At 42.6% G+C, this 21,408-nt stretch overlaps 1 protein-coding gene across 1 annotated transcript in view; it reads right to left on the minus strand.

The window, feature by feature from the left end:
- The window catches only part of ABCA12 (ATP binding cassette subfamily A member 12), an 88,490-nt gene that overhangs the window by 26,096 nt on the left and 40,986 nt on the right, over nt 1-21,408 (minus strand). Inside the window, exons 18-34 of the mRNA XM_037397616.1 lie at nt 20,608-20,809; nt 19,901-20,040; nt 19,209-19,328; nt 17,933-18,023; nt 16,408-16,587; nt 14,597-14,912; nt 11,841-11,955; nt 10,182-10,511; nt 9,227-9,296; nt 8,991-9,125; nt 8,156-8,311; nt 7,202-7,379; nt 5,447-5,665; nt 4,611-4,807; nt 4,045-4,205; nt 2,248-2,472; nt 964-1,102 (exon numbers count right to left, since the gene is read on the minus strand). Coding sequence (XP_037253513.1) covers nt 964-1,102; nt 2,248-2,472; nt 4,045-4,205; nt 4,611-4,807; nt 5,447-5,665; nt 7,202-7,379; nt 8,156-8,311; nt 8,991-9,125; nt 9,227-9,296; nt 10,182-10,511; nt 11,841-11,955; nt 14,597-14,912; nt 16,408-16,587; nt 17,933-18,023; nt 19,209-19,328; nt 19,901-20,040; nt 20,608-20,809 — 2,974 coding nt within the window. The remainder of the gene's footprint in view (nt 1-963; nt 1,103-2,247; nt 2,473-4,044; nt 4,206-4,610; nt 4,808-5,446; nt 5,666-7,201; nt 7,380-8,155; nt 8,312-8,990; nt 9,126-9,226; nt 9,297-10,181; nt 10,512-11,840; nt 11,956-14,596; nt 14,913-16,407; nt 16,588-17,932; nt 18,024-19,208; nt 19,329-19,900; nt 20,041-20,607; nt 20,810-21,408) is intronic.

Below are 21,408 nucleotides of genomic sequence, written 5' to 3' on the forward strand. Positions count from 1 at the left end.
AAAGCATGTCCTCAGACAAATCTATAAGAAAATTAATCCTGAAATAAGAAAACAAGGCACATAAACCAGTTGATCTTTTGCATGGACGGGGTTGTGGTACACTAAAGTAGAGCCTAATCCTGTGCATCCTATTCCTCTTTATGAAATAATAACCTATAGAATACAACATGAAGCAAATGCTTTTCAGTGCTCTCATTAGAGGTACACAAAACGCTTCTCTATGCATATGAGTTACTGTTCACAGTAACATTTACAGTGCAGGTCAGCTCTGAGAAGCAAGTACACAAATACCTCTGTGCTCTCCCTTGGCTGCCTCCCTAACTATAAATGCTATATTTGTAAGTACAAATAAAATTTCTGCTCTGAGAAAGCATTCCAACAGGTATTTGCTCATTTTTGGGCTGTGCCACCTTTTTCAGCTTTCAAACCCTCAGAGATACCAGTGTACCTCTCTTCTGAGCAGGAATTCATCCCACTCTCTGGCCCTTTGAGCTGTTTTACCATACTGCAACAGTTGGGACACAGCAAAAAGTAGCATGGATCCAGCTCAGAGCTGTGCTGCTTTTGCAACAGGCTAAGGGTTTCCACAAAGTTTCTCTCCAGTTCTACTAGTTATGTAGAAATAATCCTCTACATCAATTACAGCAATTACTTTCAGAGGTATACATTTGCTCTTTCACCCACACGCTGTGTTTGATTAGATTAAAACCTGGATCAATTTAAAGGACGGCGGATGCAAACAAAACCACTCTGTAATTTATTCTGTGATTCAGACTATTCCAAACTAGTGGATCTGAACAACTGTTGAGCACTGTACTTCTAGCGATTTATTGAGCTTGTGATTCCTGGTTGGGTGAAATGTGGTTTTCAACAAAGAAAGAAGATGGGGAGACCAAATCAGTCCATCTGTCACTGTTTGCATCTGTGACAAATCTGGAATAAAACCTGGAGGTAATGTAGTACCATCTCTTTCTGTGAAGGTGTCCGTGCTCACAGACATTTCGTCACTGCCAATTTGACCACTTGCTCCAGGCAGCTGTTGGGGCAGTTCAGTATCTTCTTGCTGATCCTTCACTAGCTCTTTTGTCAGATTGAGAAACACCTATGGAGCAAGAAAATATAAAGGAAAATTGGTCCAAATGACTCCATTTACCAAAACAATAATCACAATGCACTCTCCTACTTTGCAGCTGTAGTTGGTGCAGCAATTGTGAATTACAACCTTCTTTCTATTCCCTTTGTGCTCTGTGAGAGAAATTCACTTTTTTCCAGTACAAAATTGTTGTTGTCCAGCTTCTTGTTACCTACTGTCTCTCTTCTGCTGCAGCAGTGGAAACTTAAACCTTTGCAGTTGCCCCCTGGACTCGCCTTCTCCTAACAACCTGTGACTACTGAGTAGGCGTAAATGAAGCTGCATTTAAGCTCAGGCCCTACATAAATCTACTCCTCCCACACCCACACAGTGAGCAGCGCACAGACGGCTCTCCCTGCATGGCACCAGTGAAGAAAAAAGGAGGGCTGTTTCCCTGGGATATTTTCCCCTCCGGCCTCTGACAATCCTGGCTGCCTCCATGCTGGGACTGTGCACAGTCATGGCACCCAAGCTGCACGTGGTACATGCTGTATAATTCATTCTCGCTGCCTTAGGAAAACACCTTAAAAGCAAGCAAGAATTTCTGAGCAGAAAGGCAACAGTCTCCCTCCCTCCTTTCTGCAAGACAAGGGTCATCACTGCTCATCATTTACTTTTTGTTTCTGATGCAACTAAATGTTTGTGTTTATTAGATCAGAGATTTCCCATGGGAAGAAAGGTGCCTGTGTTACTCCATGATGCACGAGGTGACTCACTTGTGCAATACAGCCTCTGTGCTGAAGTTCAGCATTTAGATGGTTTGCTAATCCCCCGCTGATGACTGTATCTGTAGACAAATCCACATTCATGGGGACCAGGAAAATGGTTCAAGAAAAAACACCCCACTGCCCCCTCTCCTTAGTCTATCTCCAGAATCTAACTTTCTGGGTGAAATATCAAAAAGGTGATAGCAAGGTGAGAGAGTGGTACACTTTGTACATTACTATATGTACAGATTTATGAATACATCTACACACTCACATGTTCGTAAGTATAACACAGTGATCAGCCAAACTACTTCTTCCCCTGCCTGCCACTCCTACATGCAAAACATGCCACCATCTAGCCCAGAAGGCAGAGCTAACGTTTCACTACATCGAACCCTGAGTTCATACCTCTTCCACGGTTGTGTTTGAAATCCCGTAGCAACCAAGGTGGAGATCACTCAAGCTGGTATCAAGGGCTCTGAGAAGCGCCTGGTAGGCCCCTGAGACTGTGGACTTGAAGGGAGGAAGCACGTACACGAGCTCTCCACCAATATCCTCCTTGAGATAAGCCTCTGGGAGGTGGGACTGGATCAAGGTAGTCACTGCTGTGGTGTCACACTCTTCCACCATGTTCTGAAAGAGGAAAACACTCTGCGGTCACTGAGAGGGCTGTGAGGTCAAACCTTCTAGTGCAGGATTTAGCTCAAATTCTATCCCAGACCATCATCGGTAGGTGATCTCAGTCCAGGTATGCAACATTTCAAGGTAAATATCAAAAGGAGATGAAAGGGGGTTTCTGGTCCTTGAAGAGGGAGGTCTGGCAGTGTGCTCACCTTGGTCCACTTGAGACCTTGCCTGGTCTCGGAACAGAGGAAAATCCTAGCCACAAGAGGGTTTTTAGGTGTCATCATCACAAGATGACACCTGAACTTGGCTGCCAGCATAAATACACTCTTTTCCTGGTGAAAAACAGGGCTTGCACATGGGTCTTTTTTCATTTTCTTCATCTATATTGCCAGCAATTTGGAAAAGGGGCTGATCTCTTATGGTATCTGCACATGACTCTGTGTGCTGGGGCTACCAACAGCAGTGCAGTAAATGCTGTCAAGAGCAGAGTTCCCCCCTCCTTGTAAGCAGAACGTTTTGCCTCAGGCCAGATACTATTGATGGACTCTTCCCATCTGCTTTATTTCTCTGAACTCTAGAATTCACACCCTGCACCCGCCCTTGCCTTTAATCCTCAAGGAGACCCTGCTCTTCAACAAAGCAGAGCATTGACATTCCTGTTCTCCAAGGGCCACCACAGAGGCTGGTCCGGTGACCCTGCTGGAGAGCCTCCCTCTGCTTCAAGGGAAGCACAGGCCACACCACACCTTCTATTAGCATCTCTCACCAAGAAACAGCATGCTCACATCCAGATCCTCAGTAGTTCTTTGGTACCACTACTGTCCTTGGATCTGCCACTCAGCTCCTACATCCCTGCTGGCCCCTCTCAGCCAGGAAGCTGCTGCGAGCCCTAGCTCAGCTCCATGCAGGTTTGCAAACAGGAGAAACTCTGCCTCTGCCCCCAGAAGTGCCTGCAGTGGTGACTGCGTTCATGGGACACGAAAGGGAGCTAAGGCCCAGCAGGGGACGGAGGATAAAAAGGACTGCATCGTGCACCTGGGATACAGGAGGCTTGGGTTCAGACTTCTGCCTTGTCTGTTAGAGCTTTAAGGTTTTGTGTAGAGGGGCTGAAGCTAAGACTCCTGTGTTCAGGGGAAGTCTCCATATAGGCTGTCTTTCTCAAGGAAACTTATTTATAAAAAAACCCATGTGAATTCCAGCATGGGACAGGCAGAGCGAGCTGGAGAGCAGTGTGCACTGTAACCCAGGTATCTCGGTGGATGAGGTATAAGAACAAATGATCTTACTGGCAGCCCAAGGAAACAGTCCAGCATATTCTTGAACCTGTGTGGCCAAACCCAAGAGTTTCAACCCAAAACACATCCCACTTTCACCTGGGCATAAAGTGATTGAATAAAAAGTTATTCCATGAAAGTGAAATTATACTGGAACAACCATTCCAGTGCAGACATCCACGACTGAGATGAACCTTCTTCAGCATGCTTCAGTTCTGTGGGACACTATGACGTGCCTCCTTTCTTCCTGCCATACAACCGATTCAGTTTCCCACCCAAATTTTGGACCAGCTCAGACACAAACCTTCTTTTTTGTGAGCGTCAGGTGGTATCCATCGCCAAACGTGTCCTTGAGGTAGAATGGTGAACCACAACATTTGAGCCCTCCCTGCTCTAGGAAGGCAATTCGGTCACTCAGAACTTCTGCTTCATCCAAGTGATGTGTTGACAGAATGATGGTTCTGCCTGGAAAACAGAAAGCTGATGTCAGCCACCACAGAACAAACACATGCAATTACGTGAGACAGGTGAAAGCTATGCTGAATGAGGGGACACAGAGTATCAGGTGAAAACAGACTGCAGGGGATTTTTGTAACTATTAGCGAAAATATATGAAAGGCAACATTAAAGAGAAGCCGAAAGTTACTATATTGTAAATTGTGTATTATGGGAAAGTTACTTTTCAGATGACACTGTGAATTTACAGCAACCAGCCAAGATGTACCCAGAGGGCCTGCAAAATCCCAGTGTCCCACAATTCATTCTCTGTGGTCTCCAAAACCCACAGTTCAAAGCCCCTGATACTATATTTGCAAAAGTGACCCAAATCACCTTTGCCACACTGGAGAGTATCTCATCTGATCACGATACCTTTTTTATTCTTGGAGATAATTTCCCAAATACTTCTCCGAGAGCACGGATCCACTCCTGTGCTTGGTTCATCTAGTATCACCACCCTTGATCCACCCAGGAGAGCGATAGCTATAGATAGCTTCCTCTTCATCCCCCCGGAGAGGGAGCCGGCTAGCTTGTGACGATGGCTGTACAGTCCTGTCTCCTTCAAAGTCCTTGAAAACAAAGGAAAAACAGCCCCCAAAGGTTGTCCTTCATGCACCTTTTAAAGCATGGAAACTGAAAATACCAAAAAAACCCGTAACTGCAAATGAAAAACTGCTCAAGTATGGACTGCTCTACTGAATGGTCACAGTGCAGGGAGATGATTCACCCTGTAGCTCAGTCACTGGGATTTTAATTTAAAACATTTTTTAGGATGTTTTCAAAGTTTCCAACTGACAAGTCAAGGTTAAAGGCTCAACCTCATCAACTGAGAACACCAAGATCCAAATTCCCTGGGATGTTCTGTCTGCTTCACTTCTCTGCAGAACCAATAAAGCCAACATCATCTTTCTGACTGGTTGATTAAATCTCTTTCTGGGGAAAATTGTAAAGCAGCAAGGACTAGACCCTTAGGCCTAAAAATTCATCTCCAAAGAATTGCCACAGAAGCCTGTAAACCCCCTGGAGAAGACACATTGTTTTCTTACAGCCACAGATGTCAATAAATTCCTCTGGTCATTATTTGAACTCTATGCTGGATCAGCAACGGTCCTCAAAACCATTAATCTGAGCTTTGCAGTGGCAATGGCACTACCACACAATAATTTTGACAGCCCTCTCTCCCTTCTCCAGCCCTGCTATTTTTGTACCTCTTCACTTCTTGGTAGAGCTCCTGTTTACTCCAGTGAGGGACTTTGATGTACCCATAAAGCAGCAGGTGTTCCTTTGTGGTGAGGTAGTTAAAGAGCACGTTGTGCTGCATACACACACCCATGTTCTTCCTGATAACTTCCTGGTCTGTCCTGATGTCTTTGCCATACACAAAGATAGTACCCGATGATGTAGGGAACAACCCAGTCAAAATAGATCTGAAAGGGAAAAATGAACAGAAAAGGAAGTTAGAAACAGGAGAAAGCCATTTTTTTTTTTTTTTTAACATGGTCCTGTACCTATCATCACTTTCAGTGTTTCCTTACATCACTATCATGCTTCTTCCAGCCCAAGACCACTGACCACTGCTTCTTCTGCTGTCTAACCATGCTTTGGCAGAGCAGGGGCCAATTCACATCAAAGGACATCCTCACACCCCTCTGCGGGAATGCGAGAGCAAGTACCAAGCTGACACGCTGAACTCTGGCTACTTTTCACATGTACTTTTGTCCTCTTCAGCCTTCCTCTCCCCAAGTCAGACCATTGCATGTCTGTCCCATACATCAATATTCATGAATGCCCTTGACTTCCAATTTAATCACTGGGAATTCATATAATGCAGTTACTCTTCATTCTTTGAGGTTTGTCTGCAGTATGCAGACAGCCTTATATTGCTAACCACAACAGAGATTGAAAACCACATCTTCATCTTACTAACCACATCAGAGCATGGAAACCTGATTTCACTGCCATTATTAACAAGAAATGGAAGAGGATTTCCAGACGAGACACTTCCCAGTGGGCAGCACTTTCATCTAGTTCAAGCAAATAATTACCTGCCTAGCAATACTCAACAGACTTGAGTCAAACACTGTCTGCTCAGAATAACTACTTGCACATTATAGGTCATTTTTGGTGCTGTCCTGCAGGGACTAAAGGGAGAAGACGCATCTCAGACTGCCCTTCACCCTCCCACAGCCTCTCTCTCTCCTGGGACTTTTAACCATCATTAAAAAGGAAAGAAGTAACTTGTGACCTTACTCAGGATTTGAAGCCTGCATTAAGTTTCAAGAAGCCTTTACAGTTTTCTGCATATCACCTTTGCCTACACTTTGCAAACAGGATAGGAGATGAATTGATAATAAACTGAGATGCAGTACAGATCTGTCTTATTGTTTTTGGCTCTTCTGAGGCTTCTATTTATCAGCTTAATGTTGCTTTCAGAGTGATGCACGTATATATCAGTGGAGAAATCAAGTTCTACAGGTCTGTTTATAGTGCTGTTACCTAACAACTCAAATAATAATTTATAAATGGAAAGGCTGAAAGGCCAATGTATTAACTCGCTGCCATTCCAGCCTAGCCAACACGAGTTTGTACAGCTGAAGTGTACCTTTATTACACTTTCTTGCTAATACCACGTCAGCTTTGGTGTGTGTGCAAGCTACCCACAACTTTCAGAACAACCTAACCCTAGGCACCAAAGCATCATGGAACAAAACACTAAAACAGTTGCTGTGCTGTGTATTACAGGTATCCAACCAGATTTAAAAGCATATTACTGAGCAGAAAAGAACCTTTAATTCTAATAGATGGACTGCTGAGGTCATCCATGAACGAGATAAAGCTACAAGAGAAATCTGGCTTAATGAAGTACCTTATTCAGTCCCCCAGCACTGCACAGCCCCACTCACTCTCTCCTTCACCCACTCATGCCCCACAATATAAAAAGAGCAGCTTTAAAGGGTACACACATGGTTGTAGTTTTCCCAGCTCCGTTGTGTCCCAGCAGGGAAGTGATATTCCCTTCATAGAAGTTGAGGCTGAGGTTGTTCACTGCAGCTTTGGATCCATAAACTTTTGTTATGCCACGGAGGGAGACTCCCAGGGTGAGATCAGTGGGCTCTGGTTCGAGGTGAGGCGGGGGGGCACCTTTGACACCAAAGGGAATGGTGTTACAGTTACAGTTACTGCACTGCAGCAGGTGTTTGTGCTACTTTTTTCACCTCAGAGATAAGCAGAGCTTTTAAAAACAAAATACAGCAAAAGTAGGTGCCTTTCAGCTAGGAACACAGAAAACATTTCACAGGATCTGTATAATTTTGAGCTCTCTGGGATTTCTCCTTTTTACTTCTGCAGCTTTTAATAACTCCTGACAATAAGCATTAATCACTTTTGAAAAGGTCTCATATTTAGATGTTTCAGAGCACCTAACTTAATTTATACAAAGCAAGCACAGAAAATCAGAAGGCATACAGCAAAACGACCGAGTTATTTTCAGTTAGGTAAAATCAGCGAGTTTTTATGTGTGATCTCAGAATATTTTACAGGCTAAATATTTAAAGAGAAGAACAAAGAAGCACACATCCCTTTTGCCAAGTAGAAACCTGTACTTTCTTGCCAAAACAAAAGTGCATTTCTACACAGAGCATTGTAGACTGAGGTATATGCATCTAAGGTAACTGCCCAACTACAACACACACAATACGCATGTGAAAATCAGTACTGGATTTCCACACCAAATAGGAAGAACGCATATAATTTAAAAGCCAAATCTCCTTTCACGTAAGTAACAGCTTCTAATTTTTCCTGTGCTACAAAATAAGGATCAGTAGAGAGAGGTGCTTTCTACTTATGGTGTCCCTTTACAAAATTGGCTTTGTTTACCTAAAATGTGAGTATTGCTACCCCAGCTAGCATTTACATACATATCTTATTGTTGAGGGTGGCTTCTTTCCTCAACATCAGCCTGGTGAAGAGAAGGCCTCCTCGTTTGTCATTCCAGAAGGGGAGGTAACTGTTATATTCGAACCAGTAAGATGGAAGCAATGGGAAATACCAGGGAGCAGCCATGCCATATCTACCTGCAAGGAGAAGAGGAATCTCATCCAGGTATCTGTTTCTGAAAAAGTGTCACTACTGGGGTGCACTTAAAATAGCAAAAATAAACTCCACAGAGATCTCCCCCCTCGTGTACTAGACACATATATTTTCATACAATGAAAGTTCACCTGATTGACACAATAGGAAGCATTCACTAATTTGTTATTCTGAGTAACTCCATAGCTGGAGGGCAGGAGTACTTTACATCTTCCACTGGGTAGATTTCCGTATGCCAGTGGACTGCTTCATTAGGTGGGGAAGAAAAGCAAAAGACAAATGTACTGGCTCTTGCCCAAGGCAGGAATTACTTTTTGAAATCAAATGATATAAGTAACACAACATAAAATCACTCAACTGACAAATGCAGGCTAACATGTTCTGTTCTCGTTTTCACCCTCCAGCCCACAAACATATCCTCGCATGTCCTTGGCTTCAGCTTCTCCAGGAGAACCATGTCATAAGCAGAGGAACCCTAATTCTCCCTTGCTCTGCTCTGTCTCAGTTTCATTAATACTCTCAGACATCCACATCTTTAGTCTAGAAACAGAGATATCCTCTGTGTGTAGACTTACTGCCTGAACCATGGAATCAGCCAGTGTTGTGTTCATTGTTTTCAAAAAGAGATGGCGCAGCATCAGCCTCAATGCTGTGTCTTCTTACCTGGGAAAACATTCCTTATATACCATCCCAGGATGAAGTAAATGAGAGAGTCTATTAGAATGAGCCAGCACATCCAGCCAAAGGAAGTGTTGTCTCCAATCATTGGGGACTTATACATGTTGTCCCACTGCAGACCTGCAGGAAGGGATTTAGAAATATGAACAGAATCCATATTAGTTAACGCAATGTTATGACCACGGGAGCTCACAGCCTAGTTTTGTCTACAATGAACATACCTATGCCCTGTGCTTCATATCGAGCAATGTATTGACTTGCATAACTGAATGCAGTTGGAGACAACAGACTCTGTGGAATAAACAAAATTGAAAACAGAGAACTTAGGAAGTAGTCTCAAAGAGAAAACAAGTCAGTCAACCAGTCAGGTACCACATTGGCTTGGTCCAGTAGCCAGAAAAAAGAGCAGGTTGTGTTTTTTCCCAGCAGTCGCAAAGAGCACTGCACCAGACTTACGACTTCTTCTAATGTCTCCTTAGAGCCTGCCTTTCTTTTGCTTCCGCACCCAGGACCCAACTTCCTCCCTCGTAAAGGGCTTTATTTGAGGCTTTTGAAATACAGCAGTGGTTGAGAATTACCTGCCATGTGGTTAATAATTTTACCACTTGCATTAACAGATGTCCTTTCCTGAATCCAGTGACTCAAAGAAAACAAGTCTGGCTTCTGGAACCTAATACCTACCTATTTCTACCCTTGGTAGGAAACAAAGCTTTACATCTATTTCCATAGCTAGGAATCTGAGAACATTAAACTAAAGGATGAGCAGAGCCAGCAATAAGCGGAGCCAGCCCTCCTTCACAGCCCTGCTACCTGAACTCCTTACTGAGACAGACTTATTTTCCACAGTGGTTGAAAGGAACCCCATTCTGCTTTGCAGTTTGAAAGGGCAAAGCACATAGCTCAAACTACTCTGATTCATCTGGCAGTGAGAACTCACTAAAATTCTACAGGTAGTGCTTTCAGTTACGGGACACAACTACTTCCAAGTCTCCCTCAAACAGGCCATGGCCAACTCTCCTGCCATGCTGTCATACTGTTACCACCCACTGATGCAATTTAGAAAGGCACCCAACTCACGTACATTTGTGACACAAGCTATAATAAGAGCTGAAGTTTATCGAAGGTGCGTGTCTACTTCCACACATACGTTCCCTGTTATTGAAAAACAGAACTTACCAGTAGGCTCTTCACAGAGAAGCTCAAATGGTTCTCTATGACGAGCAACACGATGAAGGGGAAGAAGGTGAGGATGTACACAAGGCTGCCCACCAAGGCTGCGATGTTGGTGTTATTGAAGAAGACACTGATGAAGTAGCTCATCGCTATGATGGACAGGCTGTAGTCCATAAGGTACAGGAACAGGAGCACTGTGTTTGTTTTGGGAAGGATGTCACCCACTTTTAGAACAATGATGAGGAAGGTGACAGTAATTAGAAGGAAGATGGCACACTCTATGAACCAGGCGATGAAATGGCTGCTGGCATTAACACCCATCATTTTCATGTACTACAGAGAGAAAGGTGAAAAAAAAAGAATCACAAATGACAGCTGTTTATTAAGAGATATTTCTGCTGATATTGAACTGTTTCTTTTTTCGGCTTCTGGACAGGGAATGCAACCAAGCCATGCTCTTTCATACTTTGGCATACTGCATGCTGATAAACAGGGAGAAAGCATGCACTCATTTCTGGAACGCCCTAGGTTTGCAAAACAGTCTATTGCAAACGAACAGCACAGACAGGATCTGCAAGTGTGAAGCATCACAGCCCGCAGGCTCCAAAGCTGCTTCTGGCCTTAGATTTGTGACTTTCTTAAAGTGTTTTGGTTATTTTTGAAAATAATGCTAATTGATCCAGTGGCTTGAGTGTAAAAGCTCTTAAGTATCTTTGAAACAAAACCATTTCCCACACAGCCCCAAGACAACAAATAACAGCTAAATTACAATGGTTATAAGGAAGCAGTACTAATTTGTATTAGCTAATGACCAAGTCCACTTTTATAAACCTGTAGATTTGTATTGATAAACCCAAAAGAAACTACAGGTGCTTGTCTTCTTGTAGATTATTACCTAAAAAGATTACTGACACCTTGGTTCTTAGAGACAGTGAAACTGGGTTCCCTAGAGTAAGGGGCTGTCAGCTAGCCACAGGGGTTCACTCATTTTCAATCTCATCACAGTTCATAGAGTGCCCTTTCTTGGAATTGTTTTTGGTGAATCAGTATTTGTTTCCATGGTATCGGATAAAAAACAAATCTGCTCAAGCATTTGTTGCTTGCTGAAGCTTAGTTTTACAAAAGTTCTTTGCTGCTCATCTCTGTTGATGGTGTTCACACTGAAAACCTGAGTTAATTTAATAAATTCCCTATGTCTCAGTGTCATTTATTTTCCAATAGACAACCTGAATGAAGAACTTCATTTCAGAGGAGCTGATGTAATATGTAGCACCTTCTGAAATATTAAGTATAATAACTTCAAGGATAGGAAATAAGTCACTTTTCATGTCTTTGTCCCCAATAGGCATGACTCAAAGTCAATTTTTAGAGAGCTTTAAATCTTCAGAAAACTTGTAATTTTCTGAGGTCCCCACGTTTCCAGTGATCAGAACTGCAAAGCACTATTCTCACCACTTGAAGGGCAAACGCCCTGCATTTCTATGGTTTTGAGCTTGGTTACAATGTCAGAATTCAAACATTGCAGGTCAAACAATAGGTATTTGGAATATTATTTTCCTTAATGCTTGTTTTGCTCCATTTAATATTGCACATGAAACATACTACCCACTAATAAGGAAAATCTGTTTATAATTTTGCATGCCCCAGAAAGTTTCACCGTACCTCATAAAGCCTCAGATCTTTCTCTTGAACAAGTGTTTTAACAAAATCAGCTATAAACAGCACCCAGGCAGCCATCAGAGCAAATGGAAGAGAGTAGGTCACGCTGGTTAAGAACCTGTAAAAGGCAAATGCAGGCTTTAGCTGAATACAAAATGTTCTGGGGATTAAGGCTTTATGCACAATATATTTTTCAGAATAATACTTTGGCACAGGAAAAGACATGCTTATATTTCAAAACGTAGAGTGTAATTAATAATTACAAAAAAGGCTATTTTGCCATTGCATCAGATTTTCTATTCACGAAACTCCTGACTGTTCAAAATCTTTCTTTCTTTTTTTAAATTACCGAGGAATTTACAGATGCATTCTCAGATGTTTTGCTAAGGAGCACCCCTGGCAGAAGCAGGAACTGCCCTGGGCAGTGGCATCTCCTGGCTCTATGATGGGGTGCATCCCATTTTGAAACATCACAGCAGCCAGCCATAATTCTCAGTTCTGTTAATAGATACAGTGGCCAAATTTTGTTATCACACCATATTTCCTGGTGCCACAGTGGATATAGATGCCACCCCTCAGTTTCTAGCCTATTACCCCATGGGACAGGTATTGCAGATCCAGGTCTACAACATGGGCTTCACAATTCTTGCCTCCTCACTTCAGTTAAAACCTTCCTCTTGTGCCAAATGTGCGCAGAAAAAAGACACCAATGGCCAACACTAAACTTGCCTTTTGTGATGGAAAGCAAGTTTTTATAGCAGGAGATTCTCTTCATTGTATCTAGAGTGCTTATGCTTTCCTCCCTCATTTCTAAATCTGTCTTTTTATAAAAAAATAATCAGTGTTATTCTGGGGAAAAGTTTAACATACAACAACAAATTAATATGATTGCATTTGTTTTTAAATTTTTTTACCTGTGAGGCTGAAAATTTCCCATGAACTAGCACCTTCAGGAAATGCTTCCATGCAAACGAAGCCATTTTTATAAAGAACAATGAAAAGGCATTTCAGGAGCTCTACTAGTTCTTTGGTTTTGGTTTGGTTTTTGTTTGGGGTTTTTTTTTTGGGGGGGGGGGTGTTGCTACCATCTTGTGCATGATCTCTAAGCTGTTAAAAATTCAACATTTGCCATCACCTTCTGTGTAATGTTATAGATATTCCCTTCTTTTCCCTACAGGATGGTAACTATGCAATAACAATTGATAAACAGTCATTTTACGATGACTTCTACCGGATGCAAATCCAAAGCCTTTAGGCACTTTAATAATTGAGCAAACTCACATCCCTCTGAACCTGGGGTGGGGAAGGAAACCCAAAGGCAAGTGGTTTTCTCAGCAGCCCAAGAACAAGACAAGGAGCAGATAGCACTGTAGTAAATGCCTCCAGCAGCCAGTTAATTACTGTACAAAACTATCTCACAGCAATAATTCAAGTCTTTGCTGCAAGAAGTTGACACTTGGTTTGAATGCTTGCTGCCTGTGTACCTGCAGGCACTTTGCATGCTGCTACCTTGAGAAGAGATTACAGGCGTCCAGCTTTCTTAAGTGACAGGCTAACACAGGAGATTAATGGGTCTGCTGTAGCTCCTATAGCTATAGCTCCCATAGCTAAAGCTCCCAGATGATCTTGTAACTCATGCAGTAGACACACAGGCTTTTCAACAGAATGAGCTCCCAGGTCTAGTCTGTACTGTTGGTCCATGGGAGACCCTCATGTCAGGGTGCAGCGACCATCCGACCTACCAATACTATTATGCTGAACATCCTTCACTGCTTTCTGATGGACACTGAAATCCCTTCCCTGTGTGTTTTCCAGCCAGTTTGGCCACCAGCTGTGGTCAGGGTAATAACTCTGAGGAAGTACCATGTTGCCAGCTTTCCAACACAGACCAAAATTGCCTTGCCAGAGGGGCAGGTCCTCAGCTGTGAGAGATATGCTTCTCTCTATTGCCTTTGGCAGCGATGCAGTTTATACTAGCTGCAGATCTGGCTCAAGATGAGTAGAAAGGAAGATGATCCAAAACTTTTTGATCAGCTTCACCATTCAAAACTTATTCCGGTCCACGCACAGTCCAAACTGCACTGCTCTGTATAACAGGCTGTTAACCCTGGCAACTCAGCGCATCAAAAACGTCTCTGTCCTCCCTCATTATTGCAGAGATGAATGGTACAATTTCATCCTCCCTCTTATCCTTCTTAAAGCCATCTGAGAGGCACCTGTATTGAGAACTATTCACTACACTCTGAACATTAGCTAAAATCACTGGAATGAATAACAAATACCACAGCTGGATAGCAATCGCTAGGAACAAAGCTCATAAACCTAGGGGCTCTTATTTTGCCCAATACATACATTTTTTAAGTTCTGCTGCATTGTTTGCATGTAAACACCTGCAGAAAAGCCAACACTCATATTTAATCCAAGGCCTGCCAACCCCAGTCTCATTTCCACCACGTGTAGTAAACCAGGGACAGCGAATTTTACCTCCTGTAAAACCTATAGTTACCATGACAATTCAGGTACATACAGAGCACTGACAACAAAAGAGTAGGCAAACTCAACATAGACCATTTATACTAAAGTCAAAAATTCCCTCTTTTGTTCAGACCTGTGGAAAAAAAAAAAGCCTCGCTACAAAATGAAATTATTTCTATGCTATGTGACCATGGTATTAAGGAGACCAGCGCAGCTGGTGAACTCCACCAGTCAGACGAGATGAGCTCACACAAAGCGTAAAGGCAAAAGCCACACAAACTTACATATCCTTGTTGTAGCAGGGGTAAGGCATGGCCTGGACTTGAACAGCTATTTCCTCTGGATTCTTGCCAGTCTGTAATTCAATAATGGCTCTTTCAATGCTGTCCTGGACATAAATAAACGCCCGGCTGTAAATCTGGCTCTGGGAGGTGGAATTGTGCGGGCCCACTGTCCAGATGCGCTCCCTTATTCTGTTGGTGGTTTGTGTGATCCTGCTGCTCATGCGGATGGTGTAGTTCAGCACAGGAGGGAGGGCCAAGTCCCCGTAAACCGAGCGTCCAGGGCTGCTACGGCTTGAAGGCAGCTTGAAAATGATACCTTGGAAAAGAAAGGGAAAAGGCTTTCCTTCAGAACCGACAGCACAGGAGCAGTACACAGACACATAGGAATGCCTCATTTTTATTTTCTACATTACAGTCCATCATTTCTTTCTTTGCTGCACAAATAATGCTGATGGATAGGCTGCTTCTTGAGGGTCTAGAAGTGGAAACTGTACATCACTGCAGCTACTCGGACTTTCAAATGTGACCAATGATTCTGGGTGCAAAATACACCCCCAGAGCCTTTAAATCTTTTCCCACTGAGCATTCAAAACCCAAAGGCTCTCAGTGTAACCTGTATTTGGAAAAATCTTGTTAACACGGGCTGTCAGATATCTGTTAGGTATGTCACTCAGCACACGCACCTCTCATGAACATGCCCAAAGTTACTCTATCAATAGAGCTCATATAGCGATGCTGTGACATAAAAACCTCAGGAACGTGGTGGTGAAAACTGTTCATGACCTACACACATATTTTTGTGCCCACACAAATTCCTGTAAAGTTGAGATGTTTAAGAATATAAAAACTTTGCAAGTTCCTGTTAGGAAATGGCATGCTGTGGATACAATTTGACAGACAGGACTTTTGTTCCTTTAAAATGTCTATTTGGGTAGAGGCAATACCACAGTAGTTTTTCTCTCCAGAATATTCTTCCTGATTATTCCATATATAAAGCATATGATGGAATGGAGGACAAATGTGGAAGAAAACTGCTTTTATGGGAAAAGACAAATATTATCAGGGTCTGAAGTTCCAAGAAAAGAAAAAGTTTCTATCTACCACTCAATTATGAGGTATAAAACCAAACAGGTCACAGGACTTACAAGTAAATCTTAATTGAGGAGTTATTGGGCATTCTTTAAAAATTAAGACACATTTCTAGCTTTCAAATTAGTATAAATTCCTAGTCTCTAGTCCCTCCTTCCCCTCTCTGTGGTTTGAACTGAAGCTGCAATCCAATCCCACAAATGTGAAAAGTGTGACTGAGAAGACCCAATGTAACATCGCAGCGTTTGGCTGGAACATCTCAAGAGCTTTATGACACTCTAATAAATTGAACTGTCTCATATTTGGACTCAGTGACCTTAAAGGTCTTTTCCAACCTAAATGATTCTATGATTCTGCAATATCTTTCTTAATTAAGGCATCTTTTCCCACACGGGCCTGAAAGAAGGCAGCTGTCATGAAGATCTCCTAAAGGCAGTGAAAATTCATTCCATCTGAGAATTAACCAAGAGTAAATACCAGTTAACCAAAATCTTTCTACACAGATAGCAGAGGTGTAAGAGAAGAGGAGGTATAAAAAGGAGTGTAAAACTGCCATGAGGAGGTATCAGTGTGCAGGTCCTACACACACTGCTCAAAATCCATTGTTTGGTGGGAGCTGTGACCGCAACAGTTGCCAGTGGAAAGCCAAACTTCTTACAGTGGATTCCCACCCTGCACCAGGCTAACATTAATTTACAGGGGGATTTGAGACTGCCACATACTTGCAAAAAGCTCGTTCTTCAGAAAGAGCTCTTTAGCCACCATTTCCATTTCCTCCAAGTTTCTGACTGCCTGAATGCGGTTAAATGAGACACAGGAGGACACATTTACAGCAAGGGTAGCGAGTGTATTCAGCTGATCGACAATGTCAGCGTTGTTCTGTAATTCCAGCCGAATATCATCTGAAAAAAACCCACAAAGAAAACCAGTAGCATCACTACACACAGCAAAAAATCCACCACATCATTCTGTATTAGACTAACAATGACAACAGAAAGGAAGAAAAAACCCATCATACTAAACATTAAGTGTAAAATACATTTCTGCACTTAGCAGTGCACTGAAGGCATGTTGTTGACCCAATTTTTATGTTAATCATTTGTAATATGCTCGTGAGTTTGCCTTTGGGAGAATGCCAGCAATGGGATGTGACAGTCATCCCAAATCAGAAGTTGCTACTATCCTGCTGAGGTTTTAGACTCACATATGATGCTCACCATTCATTCCACATCTTATGGGTTTCGATGTAATCAACTTGTCTGTTGAGCTGCTCTGTCTCCGGGGAGAATGCGCTTTATCCAAGCACATCAAGGGAAAGTTATGTCTGTTGTGCTGACATGTGTGCTAAACCTGATAATGCAGTTTAATAAAGATGCTGCTGTTTCCTGGCCATTTTAAAAGGTGACTGCACAATGCAGTGTAACTAATATGGAACAGCTGCTGCAGGCATGATGATTTTATGGGGAGTTAAGGCAGGAGATGCCACTCATGAAATGACACTGGGGTCATCACAAATGGTATGTAAATATCCTTCTGACTGCAACAGACTACAATGTTTTGTGGGTTTTGCTGGCGTAACCCAGATTTATGTTGACATGTATGGCCACTCATTGAAAAAACGGGTATGAACAACAAGACCAGCTAGGAAGGGACTGTGATCACCATGCTGTTCACTAACAGGGGATGTATCCATCCACCCAGCACCGCTGTCAGTTGATGCTTCCCACACTGCATATCAGCAAGTCTCACCTTGAAGGACCCCACGCAAGACCACCAGAGAACAGCAGATTCCAGCAGAGTATCTCCTGTAATGATGCCTCTGGCTTCATCAGCCCGGGTACCTTTATCTGATCTCTTGCTTTTCTGCTCTGGAAAACTTTTAAGTTGAACCCTGATGTGATGCAAGTGAACTCTCCACAACATTTCCCAGCAGAGTCCCAGGTAGCTCATTTGAAGTCATAATTATGGCTAAACAGTGTCCTCCAGTGGCCACACTCAGCTTCAGAGATTCCCATCCTACCATCCCTTCAACACTCGCAAGAAGCAATTCTTCATACAAGCCCTTTGTTTTCTAAGACTCTTTGCCCAAAGACCGTAAGATTTTTGAATCACAGCTGAGATTGCCTTGCGCTGAAGCATCTGATACTGGCGAGAGGAGAGCAGTACCAGAGGATGGCTAGTTTGGTGACTCTCGATCTCCCAGACGTGAAGTACAAATAAGAGGGTAGCACATGTGGACCAACTTACCCAGTTTGTTTATTTGACTCAGCAGTTCAGCTGCATCCAAATCCACCATCATCTTGATAAAAACCTGCACAAAGGGATTCTGCAGAGTGTTCTACCAACAAGCAAAAAAGAAAAAGCATTAGTTTGACCAGAAGCCCCTTGAGCTTATTCGGTGTATTTCTAAAATACAACAGACCAGCTGCTTTCACTGAGCCTTTGTACAACCCTCTCCTACTCCTTTCCTGACCTTCTATATTTCCCTCTGTGTATCAGGATGGGGAGAAGTTAGCAATGAAAACTTCATACTGAGCCCTCTGAGTCCAAGCTAGTGTTTCTTGGAGTCAAGAGAGGATGTGTATTGAGTCTCCACTGGGCACTACAGTCCCACGGAAAAATCACGGATGGATAACCTTTGTTATTCTAAAAGTGCAGTAGATTTCAATTGTGTCTGTTTTAAGTCCTGTGAACAGAGCCAGAGCACAACGGGTAGGCGACCAAAATTTAGCTTGGAGACCAGCAGACAGATTTTTGTTTGGCTGAATAGTTCATTATTCCACCAATGAGTGCAGTCAGCAGAGAACATTTCATTTCACTTTTGCATACTCCACTCTGGATTTTCTCTCAGTGCCATAAAAATCACAATGAATTCCAGCCACTGAAATTAACTTCTAATGCTTTAGAGTTCCAGAGATCTCATTTTCATAGTTTCATAAGAAAAGGAGACAATTTTTACTGCAGAGAATGGAAAGCAAGTGCGTGAAACATTACAGCCTACTGCTTTCTGTACCCAAGCAAGGCTAGGCTCCTTAGGAGGGGAAAAAGAAATTTTATTTACATTCGCTGAGGTACAAAGACATCTTCTAGCTCTTACGTGTGTACCCAGAGCTACATGCTTATTATAGATATTGTTTCATTTTCTGAAAAAGTCATTTCTTGCCTGGTCTTGGCTGGCTGGATCACTCCATCAAGCAGAAAGTTAATTTACAAACTGAAGAGCATTCCCTGCTCATCTTAGCCCTCCAGCAGGCCTCAGCACGGCCAGTGTCAGGGAGCATATTACAAACAGATCATTTCAGAAAGAGGATTTGCATGGAAAGGTGTGTCAGGAGTATTTCTGTTAAGGGAACAGGCAGGAAGGCACAGAAACTGTGAAGTCCAGAACAAAAGCCTGAAATGGGTTTTCCCCAGCTGACCCAAGATGTCCCTGAGGTCCCTGGAACCCCAGTTTATTTCAGTGAAGAAATCCATCCTCCCAATTCCCTCCCATGAGAGAGACAGGGAGGGCAGAATCTCATACCTTGATCATCGGAACTGTCTGGTTTAACTTAGTCAGTGAATGCATGATGACAGGAGACTTCTCCAACCACTCCTGGGACTTTAGGGCTAGATCAGCCATCTGCTTCAGGGTTGCGTTAGACTACAGAAAAAGCCCACAACATATAAGAATTCATTTATTAATTACCTTACAGCTTTTAAACAATAAATAAATCAATAAAACAGCTAAGACCAAATTGGATTTTTCTTAGCACCCTATCACCACTTGGCACAACGCCCCTTAACACACTGAATTTGGATACAAGTAATTAAAAGTACAGCTTTATATGTGACATTTGGAGCATAACTTGGATATCAGCTTTCCTTCTACCACTGGTTGGCTTGCAAACAAGTACTGGTGTTAGCATTTGTCTTAAGAGACATCTCTCTATTACTGGCAAAAAAACACCCTACATTTAAAAAATCTTATTATAAATACTAGACCAAGAGCAACTTTTTGGAGTCAAAGTTTATTCAAAGACAAAAGATGACTCAAATGACCAGCAATGCAATGAGGAAAAGATAATTTGACCAATATTCCCAAACAGTTACAAAGTAGACTTCTGCTTCTTAGAGAAACAAGCCCTAGTTTTTATCTAGTAATTTATCTAGTGCTAGATATATTACAATCTTTTACAGTGGGTGTATCCTGATGTACCGTAAAAACAGCCATACCTTTCTCATGATTGCTCGAGTTTCTACGGTATCTGGCGTATAAAGGATCTTCCCAAGCACCATTGGTTTTAAAAAAGACCAAATTAAAGCTCCAGTTGGGGTCTTGACCAGGTCCAGGTAGAAGGATAAGCAAAATGGTGCTGCAAGGGGAGAAAAGCAAACAGACCAGACATGAGAAAGCTACCAGTGTATTTTTTCCCATCTACCCAGTTTGTTGCTGTGTCCAGCAAATTGCTTCAGAGCCCTCTTCACTGACTGACATAATGCATCTTGACAAAAACAATCCACCCCCAAGATCTCCTGTTGCTGAACTCAAGTCAACAAAAGTCTCACTGTTTGAGCCAAGATTCTTTGCTTGAAGGTTAAATGGAGTTTTGTGAACTTAGAGGAGCTAATAATGTCAGTACAGTCAGAAAAACTACACATCAAGAAAGAGCAGTGACCTGTCAAGCCCTAAGACCAGATCATCAACAAATGGGAAAGTGTGCAGTGTCAAGCACTGCTCTGCTACATAGGCTGTCTTCCTTTTAACTTTTATGGAAATAAACCACCAATAATTAGGGCAGTGCAGATCTTCAGCTAGCATAAAAAATGAGCACTTACAGCCCTCCAGAGACATACAGGGGAACAGCTCAGCACTGGATCTCTCTGGAAGCAGTAGAGTTTGGCTCTGAAATGTTTTTGCCTTAAGGAGAAGGCAGACTTACTGGAGTCATGAGGAATCCCATATTTCCTCATCATCTTTTGGACATAGACATCCTCCACAGATGAACTATTGCTTACAGAGTCTCCAAAATCTGGAAGCAAGGACTCAAAAAACAGGGGGGTGATCTCTTGATTGCAGAGAACTTTTGACATGGACTTAAATGTGCCACGTGTTATCCTGAAGTTGTTCGGTTTAAATAATGCCTGCAGAAAAGACAAGATGCAAATAAATCCCATTCTGAGAGAAAAAAGAAATAACAGAATCAGAAGGCAAGGACTGAACATTTTTACACTGCTTTGTTATGAGAGATTTGTTCCTACAAAAAAAGGGACTTTCCATGGAGATCATATGCCTTTTTAGCTAACCTCTGTTAGCTTCCAGGTATGTCATACCAGTCACTTCCAGGTATGAGATCCAATGTGGGAATTGCCTATAATGTGTCTATAGGGATTGCCTATAATGTGTGCCTGGTGACACATGTCCACCCTGGGTTACAAGACAGAATTTGTCACACAGATGTGTACATCCCCTATCCCCATCTAGTTCATGAATGCATGTGGGTCTGCAACGCACAGGCAAAGTGATTACCAGAAACAATTCCTGTGATCTATGCTGTCATTGACTATGGACCAGAGAGGGATTGGATCCACTGCTGGATGAGGCGAGTGCAGCCTGAAGTTACTGCTGTGGTCAGAGCAGGACTGGGTTTGCACTGAATGTTTTGGGCAGTCTTGAGGCTTTGGGTGTAATGTAACACACTAAAATGACAGCACACTTTTGCTGTTGACTTACATGGTTTTGA

This window comes from Falco rusticolus, chromosome 8, assembly GCF_015220075.1.
Source record: "Falco rusticolus isolate bFalRus1 chromosome 8, bFalRus1.pri, whole genome shotgun sequence".
Taxonomy (NCBI): Eukaryota; Metazoa; Chordata; class Aves; order Falconiformes; family Falconidae; genus Falco; species Falco rusticolus.